The 19253-nt window shown below is 49.6% G+C and overlaps 1 protein-coding gene across 3 annotated transcripts; it reads right to left on the reverse strand.

The window, feature by feature from the left end:
- Positions 1-134: 134 nt before the first annotated feature.
- Positions 135-14732, reverse strand: NFATC2IP (nuclear factor of activated T cells 2 interacting protein). Of its 3 annotated transcripts, XM_074322582.2 has the most exons (8): positions 14273-14727; positions 13504-13576; positions 6030-6144; positions 5252-5332; positions 4958-5144; positions 3886-4030; positions 3645-3754; positions 135-2269 (listed from the first exon to the last, which is right to left on the reverse strand). In XM_074322582.2, exons 1-8 carry the CDS (start codon positions 14705-14707, stop codon positions 2111-2113), a joined length of 1305 nt encoding a protein of 434 aa, XP_074178683.2. In that variant the 5' UTR covers positions 14708-14727; the 3' UTR covers positions 135-2110. The 3 variants fall into 3 exon arrangements, with proteins under 3 accessions (XP_074178683.2, XP_074178684.2, XP_074178685.2); XM_074322583.2 differs by lacking the exon at positions 3645-3754 and having other exon boundaries at positions 14273-14730; XM_074322584.2 differs by lacking the exons at positions 3645-3754; positions 3886-4030 and having other exon boundaries at positions 14273-14732.
- Between the last annotated feature and the right edge of the window lie 4521 nt (positions 14733-19253).

The raw sequence follows: 19253 nt of genomic DNA on the forward strand, positions 1-19253 counted from the left end.
GGAAGGAAGAATGGATGTGAGGGGACAGCTAATGGTCTCAGTCATAGCAGCAGCTGTTGTGGGGGTCCCCTGAGGGCCACAAAGACAGAAACCCTCAATACATGTATTCCCATTTATTCTACTAAGACCAAATATGTAATTTTAATGTGTTCAAATTTATTAAGACATAGAAGATCTGAAGAAAATGAGAGCTTTACCAAATCGTGGATTATTTAAATGTTATAAAGGTTCCTTTCGGTTTTCCCCACATCGTAACTTCAAAGGAATGCCACATTCCAACAAAAGACATCTTAAGAATGTGATACACTTTTGCCAAAATTACACCACATATAGTGGAAAATTAATGGCTTTATTAGTAGACAGCACTGAGAAAACTGGCTCATTATACGGTGAAAATAAAACTTGGATCTCATGTGAATTTCAAATAGTTTAAAAATGTTCAATATTTAGCAGCCAGTACAGCCTGGCATCAACTATGAGAACAAATGTGTGACCGTGCAGAGCAGACGCCAGTCACTGCAGATGCCAGCCTGTGCTAGCTGGACTCCAGCCCTACGTAGTGGCCTAAATGTGAAAGGAAAAGCAAGTAAGCCAACCGAAGAAAATGGAAAGCAGCTTAACTACTTTTACATAAGAAATCAAAATGCAACAAATGACATGACAAAATAGTTAATTCACCTACATTAAAAGTCAAAATTTCTGCTCAGTAAAGGACACCCCTACATATCTAAACCCAAGGGCCACTCTGAGAATTATTTGCAACTGCCCAGGAATATAGGGGCAACTCTTGAGAATGAACAAAGAGACAGGAAGCCCGCATGAGAAAAACATGAGTTCATAGAAAGGGAAATCAAAAAGCCCGAGTCTCCGGGTAGATGAAGAAATTCCAATTCCTGGCGATCAAATGAATGAATGGACCTTAAAACACAGCAGCCACTTGAAACCCAGCAGGCTGGCTAAAAGTAGAAAGTTGGGCAATAAAAACGCAGGGGAGATGAGGGGAAATGGGAAGCGTCCAGTGGGAGGGTCAGGGTCCATCTAAAGAAAAACGTCGTAGACCGCAGAGAAATTAGCCTGCGTGTCCCATGATCCCGTCCTGGGCAACTACGCCGGAGACCTTTGCACAAGCGTAGAAGGGGACACGTAACAGCACATTCGCCGTGGCCTCGTCCACGTATTCAGGGGCTGAAGGCACCGAGAGGCCCACTGAGCGAGCACGGTAAGTAACACGCGACTGACGCCCACCGCGGAATGCCGCAGAGTCCAAAGCCACGAAGCAATACACGTGGGAGAAAAAAGCAGCGGCACAAGTGGACAGCACGAGAGCACAGACATACAGGAAATGCACACGTACAACGCTGCGTGTTACAAAGACGCAGCGTTACAAGGATGTGTTCACAGGCAAGGACAAGCCACCCACACCCGAGAATGGATGCTTATGGGAGAGGATGGCCTGAAGAAAGGGGGAAAACCGTTAAACCAGAGAAGCCTGGCACGGACTACAATCACATCCCCAAGAAAAAGGCTGTGTTCTCAGTAATGTGTTCAACAACGTGTGTGCTCCAGCAAGGGGTTCAGAAGGGTCCCGGGGTGAGTCAGACGCCCGAGGCCGAGAACCTGCTCTATCCTTAAAGAGGCGGCTCCACCGTCTGCCTCTGCTTAAGGTTATGCACATGTGAGCTTGGTCATTTATTTTCCTGCCAGCCAACGAACCACACCTGTGTGTGTGCCTTAGGCAAACTACAAATGCCACCGAAGCCACTACTGGTCCTAGATGTAGTGTACTCAACCCAAATTTATTTCAATACCCTCTTTAAATACGAGCAGTTTCATAACACAGACATTTTGGTGAAGGGTGATGGTGGACGTGACGGGGGGGGGGGGGGGCGTGAAAACTCAGTCTGCCCAGGGCAGCAATGACGACCACACAACCAACCAGGTAACTAACAGCCTGAAACCAGGGTTAACAGGACAGGAGGTCAGTGTCATGCCTCAGTGTTGCTTCCGCTTAAGGTAAGTTCTGCCTCAGCCTCAGTGGGTCCTTATGGGGCCAAAAGGGGGCAGCCGTTCTTCCCAAGTCCAGGCTGGGCCCCAAACAGGGAGCTGGTTTTCAACCCCAGACCTCAATGAGGTCCCCAGATTCCAGGCCCAGGTCAGCAGGCAGCTCCTTGCCTGAAAGCTTTGTCCCATCAAAGAAGAAGGAGAGGTTGTGGCCCGAGAGTCCCATGGCCTCCTCGTAGCGGGACATGAGGGTCTTGAGAGGAGAATCCTGGAGAGATTGGAAAAAATGGACGTAAGAATTTGAAAAGAAGGGCTGGGGAGAACATGTAGGGACAGACAGAGGGACAGACAGGCAGGACAAGATGACAAGTAGTCAGCACCCATGGAGGGAAGGTGAGCGGACGAAGAAGCCGGCTCAGCTGGTCTCTCTCCTAGAACCAAGCCTCAGAGCCCAAGGCTCAGGGTGGAGGCTCTGGGTCAGGCGGGTTCTCCAGGCCCCGTCTCCTCACCTACCAAGGAGGCCCTGACGAGGGGAAGTCAGCCTACAGTGAGAAAGATCTGAGCCGGACACCAGGCTCTTCCACTTAGCTGGATGTATGACTGTAGGCAAGTGTAACAGGTTGAGCTATGTGTGTCCCCCAAAAAGATACCTTGTGGTCCTAACCCCTGGTAAGTGTGAGCGTGCCCTCATTGGGAAATAAGGCCCCTGCCGATGTCATCAAGTTAAGACAAGGTCATACTGGATTACTGAGCACGAGGGTGTCCTTGTACGAAGAGAACCGGGTGGCCGGATGGCTCAGTTGGTTAGTGCGTGTGCTCTTTAATAACAAGGTTGCCGGTTCGATTCCCGCATAGGATGGTGGGCTGCACCCCCTGCAACTAGACTGAAAACAGCGACTGGACTTGGAGCTGATGATGGGTCCTGGAAACACACTGTTCCCCAATATTCCCCCCAAAAAAAAAAAATTTTAAAAGAAGAGAAGACTCGCAGGGAGAAGTCCGCGTGACAAGAGGAGGCTGAGATGCAGCTGCAAGCTAAGGGCCGGCAGCCACCACCCCCAGCAGCCAGGAGGAAGGAAGGATTCTGCCGGGGTCTCAGAGGGGGCACGACCCGGCTGCCGCCCTGACCTCAGACTTGTGGCCTCCAGAACCGAGAGAACACCTTTCTGCTGGTATAAGCCACCCAGTGTGTGGCGCTGTCACAGCAGCCCTAGGACCCCAAGACATCAAGTTGCCCCACCTCTTGAGACCTCGGTTTCCTCATTTAATGAGGGTAACAACAGTGCTTTCCCATGTAAGATTGTTGTGAAATTCAGTCATATCCTAAATGGGAACTAACTATCCTTAGAACAGGGACTGTCACTTACAGTGTGGCTTTGTTACTTTGCTGGGTTTTAGTGGTGACTATCCAGGGGTCCTTTCTGCTTTAACTGGAAGGAGTTAGGAAACTAGAGCCGAGGTTCCCCACAGAAGGGGAGAGGGAAGCTGACCCATGGGCTCCTCCCACTAAGACCAGCGGAAACTCCAGAGCAGCGAGGGCAGTGTCTCCAGAGAATCAGGACTATGAGGGCTCCAACCTGTCAAGTGACCAGAGACTGGCAGAGGGAAGGGTGGGGGCCTGGAGAGCCACGTCTCCCACTCACTGGAGACAGCGAGACTTCCAGCATCTGGTGCTTCTCCTTCCCCTGCACCCGGAGCTGGAGCAGCTCGGACGTGTCTGCGGCCTCTGGAGAACTTGCTAGCACCACACAGTCTGGAGGAGGCAGGATCGGGAAGCCAGGCCTAAGGAGGGGTTAACCGGAAGCCGGGCCCCACCAGCGCCTTTCCCCTTAGCCCCTCCCTGTGACAAAAGCCTCGAGGCTCCACCCCCTGCCTTCCTCTCACCAAGGATGTCAGCCACTCCCAGCTTGAGGGTCCTGGGGGTGGCGGTAGAAGACAGCTCTGTCTCCCCGAAGAGCAACAGGATCCTGCTTGGGGACACCCCGAGGCGCGCAGCCATGTGGTCCACCACACTCTGCAGGGGCTCCGACTGGGGAGGGGGACAAGAAGCAAAGGAGGTCCCCGGCCCGGATGGACCCCACCCCACCCAAACCCCGCCCCACAAGCTTCCGGCCTTTGCTACTGGCAGAGCTCCTCAGCTCTGAGTTTCATCCTATTTACCTGGCAAAGCATAGAGTGAAATCACGTCAATGAGGGATTCCTTCCGGCAAGTAACACAAAGAGATGAAGCAACGTGGGTTAGGAGCAGATAGGTGTGGTGGGGACGGCAGCGAGGGGAACTCACTGGCCCATTGGAACAGGCCGGCTGTTCCCAGCTCTGGTGCCAGGTGGGGAGTATGGCCCGGGTGGTCACATCTCCCTACTTAGGAGAAGCCAGAATCTGGGCCTTTGTATGAAACACCAATGCAAAGCAACTCACGGATTGTAAAGCATTCTAAGGCCAGGAAAGATGCCCTTTTGATAAGGCCATGGGCTGCCCAGGTGCAGCCTCTGGCTTAGCTGCTTGCCCAGTGCATGGTTCTGGCTCAACAGGGTCAATTCTGTCATCATTCTTGTTTTTGCACAGAATCATCCGGACAAAAACAGCAGTCTTCACCAGGAAGCTGAGGACCGCAGAATGACTGAGTGACAGCTGTGTGCCTAATGCCATAAGAGCATTAAGCACATTCAGAGCGTCGAAGGGAAGGAGAGAGGGAGGGGGACGCAGCCTGGGGAGGGGGCGACCAAGCCACGTTTCTGAGGATGCTGACGTGGAGCCTGGAGGAACGGGCGGGAAACATGCCCGAGGGGAGCATGAGGGACACCCAACACAACAGTTACGTAGAGGCACAAGGCCGGAGCGAGTGGGGCGGGTCGAGGGCAGGATGGGCTCGGAGGACAGGGTCCCTCTGCCAGACGCCAGTCTCTCCACAGGCAGCTCCCGGGAGCCTCTGCCACAGGCACTTCAGGCACTTACCATCCTGATGGGCAATCGGACCAGGTCCGCACGGCACCGGATTTTGAGCGGGAAGAGCCGGGGGCTCTCGGGGAGCACGGGGCCCTCCACAAGGACCACCTCGTCATCTTGGCTCAGGGGGTCCTGGCCCTGGCGCTGCTTGGGACTCAGGCAGGAACGGAGATCCTGGAGGCGCTTGTTTACCTCCCTGGGGTGCAGAAAGGACGGCGCGTCAGCCAGGGGGGTGCGGGTGGGGGGTCACCAGCCTCCATATTGCCCCTCCACACCCCAGCCAGAGCCCCCTGCCCTTGGCACCTTAACTTCTGCAGCGCCCGAGTGTGCTTCCTGCTTTTGGTCCTTGGCAGAGGTGGGGGCAAAGGAGAGATGTCCTGAGCCCTGCAGAGAGAAGAGGGGCGAGATGGAAAATGAGGCGAGACCTCAGCCCCACACTGCTCCTCATGGGCTATGAATCCCTGGGAACGGGGGGTGGGGAGGAGTCAGGAGGGAACACCTTCTGGTAACATCTTACTGGAAGACGAAGAAAGGCAATGATGGAAAACCTGGGCACCATTTTTATATTTACATGACCTCATTTACATCAGGGAGGAAAATGCCTAACTTAAGATACATCACCTCCCAGGTGACTGTGTGCTAACATCTAACAGACACCGAGCACTTACTATATGCCAAGGGTTCACCCTTAATCTACTGAAAAATTCTGACATGGGTACCACTATCGTCCCATTTTACAGAAGAGGAAAGTGAGGCACAAAGAGGAGAGTCCTGAGGCATCTGGCCTGATCTGAACCACAGGGAGGTCCCGGGAGCCACACCCATCACCGCTGCATCGCTGCATCGCTACCGTTTCAGACACAAAGAAACACCCCACTCCCGTGGGCGGTCCTGACGGGCCCACTGTCATTCTCTCATGAGGGCGGCTCTGCTCCCTGGAGCTTTTGCTCACCGAAGCCTCAAGAGTCCTTCCATCTCGTCTCCTTACGCTTTCAGGAGCCACTGAGGAATCCTGCCTACCTCAGACTACCCCTCCCCTTCCGCTCCACCCCGAGGGCCTCCGTGCTCTGGCCTCACTCACAAAAACTCCTTTTTTTCTTCTTCTTCATCCTTACTCCGCAGCTTCTTCTTCCAGGGAGAATCTGGAAATGGGGGCTCCTCAGCATGGGAACTGCTAGAATCTGCCATGTCCCCTTCTGGGAACAGAGGAGGAGAAAGTGGAAAGGGTTAGCCAAGAGAGGGCAGCGGGGGGCTGAGGAGACGTGACAGGCGGGCTGCGGCCTCAGAGAGGAGACACAGGACCACATGACAACATGGGGAAGTGCTCCAGGGGCACGAGTCAAAAAGGAAATGCCTAACGCAGACGGAGCTGGAGTCTGAAAGAGGAGAGCGGGATGGTATCCCAGCCTCGTGCTAAGGCATGAGACAGTGTGGCAAGCCGGGAAGTGGCCAGCTCCAAAGAAAGCAGTGTTCTCACTTTTTTGATGACATGCACCCCACAAATACCAGGCACACAACCCAGAAAATACTTATTTACTTAACACTAGTATACTACGATTCTAATACTATCAGTATTATGCATTACTATACATGTACATACTATTGTGCCTATTATGAAACATACATTAAATGCCGTATTTTCTTCCTGTACTCAGTTTCGTGGGCACAAAGAGACTACGTGGGCGGGGAGGGAATGAGGTATACAGATTAGTACAGACCCTCTAAGCCCATGTCTCTCAAATTCCACCCATGTGAGTGCCACTATCACGGTTTGCTGTTATCTCTGCATTATTTATTTAGTACCTTTCTTGAAATCACTTCTTTTAACTTAAATTCCTGATAAAAGGAAACTAGGTATTTTCTTCCTCTTTTATTGAGGGATAACTGACATATAACATTACATTAGCGTCAGGTGTACAACATAAATGGTTTGCTACTTGTAGGCATCGTGAAATGATCAGAAACCAGGCATTATTCTAGAATAGAGAAGCTCTTTTCTACTGCTTGCCACCAGAGATCATCATTCAGCATAAAAATAAATACTGTGAAAACAAAACAAGGATAATAAATCCTAGCTCAGTGGTTCTGAATCGGAGGCAATTCTGCCTCCCAGGAGACATGTGGCAATACCTGGAGAATCTTTTGGTTGTCAGCATGCAGGGACTACTGGCATCTCGCGCGTCGAGGTCAAGATGCTGCTACACCTCCTACAGTGCAGACAACACACTTGTCCAGTCCAATACCAGCGGTGCTGTGGCTGAGAAACCTGGTCCTGCCTAGATAGGGCAGCTGCTGGACAGTGTGCGTTTCTGACAAGTTTCCAGGGGATGCCCAGTACTGCTGGGCCCACAGTTTGAGTGGCGAGGACAGGGGTCCACTTTATATAGCATTTCTACATGCCAGGTACTATCCTAGACAACACATATAGCCCAAGAAAGGGCTCTCCATATATTCTCTTTCAATCATTCTCACTAAAATCCTTTGACATAGGTCCACTGTGATCCCTGTTTTTCTGATAAGGAAACTGAAGCATTGAGATTAACTTGTCCAAGATCACACAGCTACTACAGGGCAGAGCTGGGATTCGAATCCAGGCAGCTGATTCTCACCCTGTCAGACTCCCTCAAGGTACAGAAGTCTTGGTCCAAGGTCTGCATCTGCCCACTGGATCACTTCCTTATTAGACTTCACTCTTAGTCACTGCCCTGAGATGGGTTACAAAAATCACATCACTGGGGGAGGACAAAGGCTGGGCAGTCCTAATAAGACTCAAAGAACACAGTGCTGGCTCCAGAGTGTTCCCAAGGAACTTGTCCCAGATGTAACAAGATATTACAGATTCTCAACACGTCTTCCTCCCCCGTCCCAATGACGGAATCAGCATCTCAAGGGAGGGGGCCTGGAAACCTGTAACATTAGCCCACTCCTAGAACTGGGAGTCGGGGGAGGGTAGTTTGACAGCACTTCCCGAGCCTCCTGATTAACAACCCAGCTCCTAGTGGTCCTAGAAGGTGGAGGAGGTAAACGCTGTGCTCACCTCCTCTCACAATCACATCAACATTACAACTAAACTACAGAACAACCATCACTGAGAATCGCCTAAAGTCTGGCTGAACAGAAGTCATATAACTAAGGACATACAGAAGAAGCCACGTGGAGACTGGTAGGAGGGGCGGAGACACGGAACAGACTGGTCCCCATACCCACAAGTGGCTGTTAAAAAAAAACCGGGAGGTCTCAGCTGCAGAGGCCCCCTGAGAAGCGAGGGGTCCCAGCCCCACACCAGGCTCCCCAGCCCAGGTTCCAGTGCCAGGAAGAGAAGTCCTCATAACTTCTGGATGTGAAATCCAGTGGAGATTGTGGCTCAGTGAGATGAGGGCAGCTACACAGTCCAATGCTCCCCTTAGAGGGACTGTGCACGGACTTACTCGCTGACGGACTCGCTCGCTCTGAGCTCCAGCGCTGGGGCTGCAGCTTGAAAGGCACCAGGGACACACAGGGAGAAACTGAAGTGCCTGGCTTCAGAGCGAGGGCTGGAGGTGTAGCTTTCCCCCAGACAGAAGTGCTGGCAGAGTCCATTACTGCTTTGTTGAACCCTCCCTCCTCCCAGCGTGCAAACGTAGGCAGATGCCATATGTGATCTCCATCAACCTGGTTAACACCATTCGCCCTGCTGTGATTCCTTGAGACTCTGCCCCTCCCAATTTATGGACCCACCCAAGCTGCTTCCAGTGGCTTTTCCATACAAACAGCCTGTCTTGGCTCATGCTGCGGACTTTCCTAAAATCTCTCAAAGGTTCACAAAACCCACACAAGCAGCATCTGGCCTTGGCGTGACCTGTACCTCATGCTAAGCAGCCCCAAGCCCAGTATAAGCAGCAACCGGTTTCAGTTCACAGCTTAGCTTCTCCTAGGCACCTCCAAGCCCAGCAAAGGTGGAAGACATCTGCAAATCAATTTGTGGCTCATGCCAGGTGGTCATGGGCAGGACACAGGCTGTGGCTGAACTTGGCTTACAGTGGGGCCCCTCCCAGGAGGCCCGGGGCTGGCACTGTACCAGTGCACACCTAGTCACCTCCACAAATGACACACACAAAGGGCAGACTGGGCAGGCACCAGAGCCCTGCTAAAGTGAATCCTGCTCTGTTTGTTTCTATGTATTAGGGAAGGCTGCCATGTTTCCCAGTCTTAGTAGAGTGGCCTCAGTAGAGTAAGGTCAGCCCCTGCACTACAGCTTCTCCACGGTAGTCACAGCCAATTCTCACAACCAATCAACCTGAAGGTCAATCCCTCCCACTGATGTGCAAACAGCAACCAAGGCTCAACTATAGCAGGAGGGCACACACAATCCACACAAGGGACACACCTGGAGCACCCAGCTCAGGTGACCAGGAAGACCGTACCACTGACTCCCAGAGCACACCTACTACAGAAGGCCATTCTACTAAGACCGGGAAACATAGCAGCCCTACCTAATACATAGAAACAAACACAGGGAGGCAGCCAAAGTGGGGAGACAAAGACACATGTCCCAAATGAGAGAACAAAACAAAGCTCCAGAAAAAGAACTAAAGAAAACGGAGACAAGCAATCTACCAGATGCAGAGTTCAAAACACTGGTTATAAGGATGCTCAATGATCTCAGTCAGAATGTCAATGGAGTGATAGGAAACATACACATAGAGATAAAAATCATAAAAAAGAACTAGTCAGAAATGAAGAATACAGTAACTAAAATAAAGAAAACATTAGAGAGTATCAACAGTAGATTAGATGAAGCAGAGGTTCGAATCAGAGATTTGGAAGATAAGGTAGCAGAAAATACCCAATCAGAATAGAAAAGAAAAAAAAAGAATCCAAAAATATGAGGACAGTTTACGGGGCCTCTGGGACAACATCAAGTATACCAGCATTTGCATCATAGGGGTACCAAGAAGAAAAAAAGAGAGCAAGGAATTGAAAATCTATTTGAAGAAATAATGATGGAAAATTTCCCTAACCCGGCAAAGGAAATAAACACTGTTTCCCCAAAAATAAGACCTAACCGGAAAATAAGCCCTAGCATTTTTCAAGATTACATCTCCTGAACATTAGCCCTAATGCGTCTTTTGGAGCAAAAATTAATATAAGACATGGTTTTATTTCCGGGGAAACAAGGTATAGAAGCCCAGGAAGCACAGAGTCCCAAACAAGATGAACACAAACAGGCCCACATCAAGACACATCATAATTAAAATGCCAAAAGTTAAAGACAAAGAATCTTAAAAGCAGCAAGAGAAAGTCAGTTAGTTCCTATAAGGGAGCTCCTATAAGACTGCCAGCGGATTTCGCAATGGAAACTTTGCAAACCAGAGGGATTGGCAGGAAATATTCAAAGTGATAAAAAGCAAGGACCTACAACCAAGATTACTCTACCCAGCAAAGCTATCACTTAAAATTGAAAGAGAGATAAAGAGCTTCCCACCCAAGAAAAAGCTAAAGGAGTCCATAACCAGCAAACCAGTATTCCAAGAAATGTTATAGGGGCTTCTTTAAGAAGAAAAAAAAATATCAAAAATCTGATAACAAAATGGCAATAATTAGATATTTATATCATCAATTACTTCAAATGTAAATGAATTAAATGCTACAATCAAGACATAGGCTGGGGGCTGGCCCGGTGGCGCAGGCGGTTAGAGCTCCATGCTCCTAACTCCGAAGGCTGCCGGTTCGATTCCCACATGGGCAAGTGGGCTCTCAACCACAAGGTTGCCAGTTCGATTCCTCGAGTCCTGCCAGGGATGGTGGGCTCCGTCCCCTGCAACTAAGATTGAACACAGCACCTTGAGCTGAACTGCTGAGCTCCCGGATGGCTCAGTTGGTTGGAGCGCATCCTCTCAACCACAAGCTTGCCGGTTCGACTCCCGCAAGGGATGGTGGGCTGCGCCCCCTGCAACTAGCAACAGCAACTGGACCTGGAGCTGAGCTGCGCCCTCCACAACTAAGATTGAAAGGACAACAACTTGAAGCTGAACGGCACCCTCCACAACTAAGATTGAAAGGACAACAACTTGACTTGGAAAAAAAGTCCTGGAAGTACATACTGTCCCCCAGTAAAGTCCTGTTCCCCTTCCCCAATAAAATCTTTAAAAAAAAAAAAAAGACATAGGCTGAATGGATAAGAAAACAAAATCCTTAAATAAGCTGCATACAAGAGACTCACTTCAGATCAAAAAACACACAGACTGAAAGTAAAGGGATGGAAAAAGATATTTCATGAAGGGAAAAAAAAGAAATCTGGGGTAGCAATACTTATACCAGACAAAATAGACTTTAAAACAAAGGCTAGGGGTGGCCAGTTAGCTCAGCTAGTTAGAGCGAGGTGCTAATAACACCAAGGTTGCAGGTTCAATCCCTGCATGGGCCACTGTGAGCTGTGCCCGCCTTAAAAGAAAATAAAAAAAGGCTATAACTATGGAAAACAGTATGGAAGTTCCTCAAAATATTAAAAATAAAACTACCTTATGACCTATTAATAGCAATTCCACTCCTGGGTATTTAGCCAAAGAAATCCAAAACACTAATGTGAAAAGATATATGTACCCCTATGTTTACTGCAGCGCTATTGACAATAGCCACGATTCGGAAACAACCGAAATGTCCTTCAATAGACAACTGGATAAAGAAATTGTGGCACATACTCGCATGTACAAGGAGTATTATTCTTCCATAAAAAAGAATGAAATCTTACCATTTGCAATAATATGGATGGACCTAGAAGATATTATGCTAAGTGAAATAAGTCAGACTGACAATACTATATGATCTCACTTATATGTGGAATCTAAAGAACAGAATAAACGAACAAACAAAACAGAAGTAGACTCATGGAGAAAGAGAACAAACTGATAACTGCTAGACGGATGAGGGTTGGGGGATAGTAAGAAAGGTGAAGGGATTAGGAAGTATAAATTGGTAGTTACAAAATTGTCATGGGGATGTGAAATATAGTAAGAGAAATACAGTCAATAACATTGTAAAAACTATGTATAGTGTCAGATGGGTACTAGACTTATCGGGGGGGGGGGGATCACTTCATAAATTGTATATATTTCTAACCACTAGGCTATGCACCTGAAACTAACACAAAATGATATCGAATGTCAACTATAATTAAACACAAGACTATACGGTCATGGGATGTAAAGCACAGCATAAGGAATATAGTCAACGCTACTGTAATAGCTATGTAAGGTATCAGATGGGTAGTAGACTTGCTGGGGTTATCATTTTGTTAGGTACATAAATGTCTAATTGCTATATTATTTTTGTACACCTGAAACTAATAAAAAAAGGGGGGAGGGGCTACAACAAAAGACAAAAAAGGACCCAGTAATCCCATTTCTGGGTATTTATCTGAAGAAACCCAAAATACTAATTCAAAGAGACATGTGTATCCACATGTTCATTACAGCATTATTCATAATGGCCAAGACATGGAGGCAGCCTGGGTGTCCATTAAAGAAGGAATGGATAAAGAGGCGGCGGTACGTACATACATACATACAATGGAATATTACTCAGCCATAAAATAGAATGAAATCTTGCCATTTGCAACAACCTGGATGGACCTAGAGGGTATTGTGCTGAGTGGAGTAAGTCAGACAAAGAAAGACAAATGCCACATGATTTCATTTATATGTGGAATCTCAAGAACAAAATAAATGAACAAACAACATTTTGAGGGCCAGCCCGGTGGCTCAGGTGGTTGGAGCGCTGTGCTCTTAACGCTGAGGTCACCGGTTTGATTCCCACATGGGCCAGTGAGCTGTACCTTCTACAGCTAAGATTGTGAACAACAGCTCTCCCTAGAGCTGGGCTGTGTGAGCTGCCGCAGGCTGCTGAGTGCTGCCATGGGCTGCTGTGTACTGCCATGCGCGGCCGGCAGCCAGCATGAGTGGCCGGCAGCCGGCGTGAGCTGCTGTGGACAGCCAACTGAAGACTGGCTACCGAATGCCTCAACTGGGGGGGGAGCGCAAGGCTCATACTACCAGGATGGGCCAGGGAGCTGTGTCCTACACAACTAGACTGAGAAACAACGGCTCGAACCGGCAGGTAGTGGGGGAGACGGAAAAAAGGGGGGGAAAGATTGTGATGGTTGCCAGATGGGAGGGGGGTTGTAGGGATGGGTGAAAAAGGGGATGGGATTAAGAAGTACAAATTGGTAGTTACAAGATAGTCACGGGGGATGTAAAGTACAGCATAGGGAATATAGTCAATAATATGGTAATAACTATGTATGGTGTCAGATGGGTACTAGATTGATCGGGGTGATCACTTCGTAAGGTATATAAATGTCTAGTCACTATATTGTACATCTGAAACTAATATAATATCATATGTCAACTGTAATTGAGAAATAAAATTTTAAAAATCCTGCTCATTTCAGGACTGGAGAGTTTTTTGGTTGGGATGCAGGAGTCAGCACTCAGGCCTTTCCCAGAGCCTCAGGCAACTATGAGCTACAGGGATGTAAACGCCCTCAGCTAAGCACCTCTCCCAACGCCCTCCTTTACCTTCCTCAGCCCCTAGGGCACAGAGTTTCAGGAGGGGCAGGTGATCTGGGATGAGGTGGAGGCTGCTTTTCACCTGCAAAGACAAAAGCGGATCAGCCCAAGTCCTCCCTCCCTGAAAGGTAAACCAGGATGGCTCTTCCCTCAGACCCAGGCCTCCTCCAGGCCCCAAGTTCTCCCCACGGATGTAGACCCCACAGCCTTCTCCCGGGACTCAGGGGCCCAACTCCCTCAGGATCCAAAATCAAAGTGCCCTTCCTCTTACACCCCTTTTCCCTAAGACACTCTGAGGATCCAGGCTTAGGTCTCCTTTTTTAACTAGGTTTCTAACCAACCCGCTCTTAGACTCCTAGGGAATCCCAGGCCCCTAGCGCCACCCAACCGCCTGGGGACCCCAGTCCTCTCTGAACTTCCATGAACCCCAGCCCCCAATATCCCAGCTTCCTGGATCCTTAGCAATGGGTCCCCACCTCAAAACCCAATATGACCCAAATCCCAGTCCCAGGGCCTCCTCCCAGCGCCACTCTGAACTCCCAGGGATGCCCGCCCCATTGCCCCTCTATGCTCCCGACGGGAATCCCAAACTCCCAACACACTTCAAAGCCCCTCATCTTCCCAGTCCGCAGAAACCCCAGGAACCCGGCATCTCTCTGCCTCCAAGGCCCCGGTCCCCGCTACCGTTTAGTCACCCGAGGCCAACCCCGGCACCCTACCCTCGGCACGCCCCACACCCAGGCTTTCCGCGCTAGCCCTCCCGGGAACCCGGCTACACCTTCCCGGAGTACACCGGAACCACAGGTGCCTCTCCCGGATCCAGCCGCAGCCGCCGTCGCCGCGGCCTGACGAGGGTCGGAGGGGCTCCAGCCGGCCGTGCATCTTCCCCTTCGCTGTTACTGTCGCTGTCGTCCCGGGGCGCGGCCGGCACGGCGGGCTCCGGAAGCGGGACCTGCTCCGGGAGCCCGACCTCCACAGGGAGCGGGACGTCCACCGGGTCCCCAGCGCCGAGCGCCGCTGGGACCTCCAAAACATCCTCATCACTCTCGCTGACCAAGTCCACAAGTACTGAATCCAGGGAGCGCCGGGCTGGAGACCGCTGGGCGCGAGGACGCCGGCCCCGGCCGCCTCGGGCCCCCCGAGCCCCTCGACCGACACCGCCGCCTCGGGCCCTCCGGCCCCGTTTCCTCACCGGCTCCTCCATGACACACATCCGGCCGCCAAAGTCGCCCGCCCCTAGTCGACTCGCCCTGCCCCCTTCCGCCGACTTCTGCCTTTCATTGGGTAAATTGCCTGCTAGTCAGCTTTTCTCCCCGCCCAGCTTCTCTGGCTCCGCCTTTCCACCTTTTCACTGGTCGTTTCACCCGCCCATCACAAATCCACCACTGAAACCTAGGCGCCAAAGATTCCAATGAGCCTCCGCGCAATCAGCGTGTTTTAATTCGGCCGGGCTCCCCCATTGGCCGGGCTGCCTCTCTTCCAGCCCCGCCCATTTAAGAGTCCGTTTTCCTGGTTAGTGGAGGAGCGGGGCGTCCTGGGAATTGTAGTCCTCAGGCCCTCAGGGTGGAGGAAGGCGAGCTGGAAATTGCTTTTAGAAATCTCAGAATTGGGCCTCAGACATAATGGCTACCCCCATTATTTCCCCCAACCGCGTTCTGAACGAATTCTACGTAATGCCAACCACTCTCGCACACGCCCGTCCTCACGTGCAGAATCCACACAGTACATACCCCGGACCAACACTTTATAACACCATTCAACTCTCTGAGCAGCATACAAAGCCTCTCTCTCACACCAGACGTCCCAACAGGCACATTTCACGCACAATGTCACCACAGCATACACCCACGCAACACCCTCCCACAACATACAACTGGAAGGGCAAACACAAATGAAAAATAAGAGGCTTATTTCTCCCTGTTGAAAATAAGGGACGTGACTTTCCCCCACTCTCTCCTTTCTTTCAGAATTTCTTTCTCGGTCCTTTTCAATTGTATGTAAATCCTTATAATGGCTAAATGAGCCTCTTGCCAGTCTCAGACCTCTGAAATTGCAGAGGAAGCCATCTTTTTGAAATGCAAACATCAAGGGAGACAGCTCCTGGAGGAGAATAACTGCCTATCTTCGGAGAGGTCCTTCATGCAATATACAAAGTACCTCTCCACTGAGAAGTTTGTTTCTCCCCTAACCCGCCAAAAAGCCTATAACTATTACAGAGTTAGAATGAACTATGTGTGACTAAAGGTGTTTCCAAGTCCTCTTACTTGAGGCGTTGTCATTGTTTACCTTGAAAACAAGATGAGGGTTTTGAAAATCTATCTTCAAAACAGGATAATGGGTTGTACCTGCCTGGCTACTCAAAGGGCGAGAGTTCTTTCCGCCTTTGTGATCTCTTAGCGGATGGCCTGTGATATGCATCACATTCTGGTTATAATGCTTATTTAATAGAAAAGAAAAAAAATGTTTTCTGTCTCTACTACCTCTGTGGGTTGGGAGAGCATTTTTTCTCATTATATTTCCCCAACACCCACCAACATCGCTCACCTTAGAGGCTACATATCCTCCACACACCTTAGTCACAACTCCTGCACAAGCACACACACAGCACACACACCCCTTCAACACTCACATCTCCCATATCACCTCCAACTGCATGACCCTGACACCTCACACCATACATCCCACACCACAGTTCACCAACACCCACAAACATACATTCCATACCACCTGCCTCGCACACACAGAATGTTCACATAACTTGTACTTCACACATCCATCCATTTGGTATAGCGTCTAGACCACCACCCACATCCCATCTCATCCCCCTTCTCTGCCACACTGATATCTCTGACACATGTACCCGAACTCTGTCCTCCAGGTAGACTTGCCTAGGCGAAGAGTGAAGGCACACAGACACACACACACATACACACACACACACACACACACACACACAGAGGGTGGGGCTGTTTCCCAGGGAACAAAGGCTCTTAGGCTCTGGCAGAGGGAGCACTAAGGGGTGCCCAGCCCCAGGAAGCCTTCAGCCATTCTTGGTAGCCAGGCTAGATGCATAGAGACTGCACCAAAAGCCCTTGTCAGTCTTGAGCCCCACCTGGGAGGCCAGGGCAAACTAGGGAAGCAGGGCGTGGACTGAAACACCCCCCAAGTCTCCTTCTTCCTACAGCGTATTCAAGAGCTGCAAGTGGTCCAGCCCCTGTCAAAATCCAGCTCAGTGTGGGAAGTTGAGAAGCTCCACATGGTCTCAGTGTCCTCTGGCTCCTGGCACACAGTAGGCCTTTAATAAATGCCAAATAATAATGGGTAATCCTTGAGGGCTTACTAGGCCAACTGTCATGTGCTTTCTATCTCACTGAAGACTCCCTATTTTACAGACCAGGAAACTACAGCACAGACAGCTTGAATCACTCAACTGGAATGGGGATTCAAACCTAGCTAATATGATTCCAGAACGCTGGGCTGGGGTGGGCACACCTCTGTTCCTCAATTTCTCCCAAGACTTCCCGGGGTGGCAGGGCCCTCAGGAGTTTCTCCCTCCTCTGCATCCTGATGTCATGACTTTCCACACACCTTCATTCACTCCTCCTTCCCCACTCATTTTCTGAGCTCCTGATATTTGCATCCCCTGTCTGGGTACCAGGGGCACCAAGAAGACCCAGGCATCGATTCACCCTCTAGAAGGCAGGATATTTTCACCAGGAGTCATACTCAAATGCATCAGGCACAGGCAGGAAACCTACACGAACGCAGCTGGATGAAAGGTAATAGGGAAGGGTGGGGATTATGGCAAAATGGAGAGCTTATTTTAGCTGCAGGGTAAGAATGCTAAGCTAGACCTGGGATTTTGATTGTTTTATTTTAGTTTTATTTTTGCCATGGAGACTGTGTTCAAGGTGGAAGCCCAAGGAAATGCTGGAGATTACACATAACTCCTTACATTACAAAAACTCCTTGGTATACAACTACTGCTTTCTTTCTTTTAAAGATAGTCCAGTTCAAAAGCAAGACACAATCTTCCTGATGCCAAAAATAACAAAGGAAATCAAAGCCACCACAGTGAGAGAGGGCCAAAATCAAGCAGCCCATGGGGATGCTGGGATCCCTAGGGCTGGAGTTTTAACATCCATCTGGGGACAGAGGTCGAGGTGAAAGCCCTGGGAACAGCAGAGAGCTGAACCTGAGTGCACTGCACAAAGGTGGGAGCTGAGAAAAGGCTGCCTCTTCTGGGCACAGATGACAGAGAAAAACATCCATCCATCCACAGGCCCTGGGCTGCAGTACGGAAGCAAGCCACCCAACACGCAGTGGATGGGAAAAGCCACGGCAGGAAATCAGAGTCCCAAGGACCACCAAAGTATGAACAAAGTATGAACTTGGAAACCTCGGGTGTAAAAACCTGCTCTGAGAAACTCATGAATAAAACGGTCAGGAACCTGGGTAGCCTGTAAGACTGGGGCAGAAGCCAAAGCAAGCTGGCCCCAGGGGCTGGCAGTGGGGCCTAGGGGATTCCTTTGGACTCTTGCAGGCAGGAGAAACAAAAAAAAAAAATTCAAAGAAATTTTACATGATGACATGCCATAGGGGAATTTACCGCACTGTACAAATAGTAACCACATTATGCCGCTTCCCCAATGCTGTTTTGTAATTGGGGAAACTGAGGGTCACTGAGTTTGAGTAGGTTGCCTGAGGTCAGTTAGCAATTGAAGTATTTAATTTCTCTGTGCGTCAGTCTTCTCAGCTGTAAGATAATTGCAGTGTACCTTCCTCAGAAGGCTGCTGTGAAGCTAAAATGAGATGTTACCTGTGAAGCACTTAGAACGCCTGGCACCTAATGGTGTTAACCCAGATAAAGTAAGCTCTCCAGTTTCAGAGATAAAGAAGGAATAGTCTCTAAAAGAAAAACAGGACATTAGGAAGAAAGAACTGGTACAGTAAGAAAAGGCTAGAAATAAAAAGTAGATACTGACAAAGTCCTGTCAGTCTCGCAGAGACACTGACACCTCTCAAAAAGAAGCCGGACTGGGTTTCAGATGCCAGCCCTGGGTTTCAGAAGAGCACTGAGCTGGGGAATCTGGGGACAGGGAAAGCAAGCAGAAGCCAGCAGGAATATCAGTGAGTGATTCCACTGTTGCCTGAGACAAGAATTTGGGCGTGGGGCAACTTGCTACATAACATGTCAGGACTTTTAGTTCTGAAAGTCTTTGTGGTCATGGTTTCTATCAGAAGTAGGCGTAGTACCTAGAAGCCAGATTTCTGGCTTCAGATCCAGCTCTGTGACGTGCTAGTTATGTGGCCTTAGATGTGTTCTGTGGCCTCTCTGACACTTGGTCCCCTCTGCAGAATTGCACGTAGGACGGGAGTACGTCAATATTGAGGATAGACGCTAGAACTAGACTGCAAGAGTTCAAGTTTGGACCCCCGCACTTGCTATCCAGGCAAGGCTTGGGCATGTTATTCAGCTTCTTTGCCTCATCTCCTCATCTATGAAATAGGGATGTTTGTGAAGATAAAATGAGCTAAGATACAGAATCACACATATACATAACATATACGCAAAATACATAAAATGCTTTGATACAATCCTGGCACATAAGTGCACACTAACCTTGTGAGGTTATTTTAAAGATTAAATGAGTTGATGAATGTTAGAACATAGTAGATGTTCAATAAATGTCAGTGGTGACTGCCAATCCCTGGATTGCTTCCTCTTCCCTGGGCACCCAGTACACAACTGAATGAAC

Source organism: Rhinolophus sinicus, chromosome 10 (assembly GCF_057876585.1).
Source record: "Rhinolophus sinicus isolate RSI-liver-muscle chromosome 10, RSI-T2T, whole genome shotgun sequence".
Classification (NCBI taxonomy): Eukaryota; Metazoa; Chordata; class Mammalia; order Chiroptera; family Rhinolophidae; genus Rhinolophus; species Rhinolophus sinicus.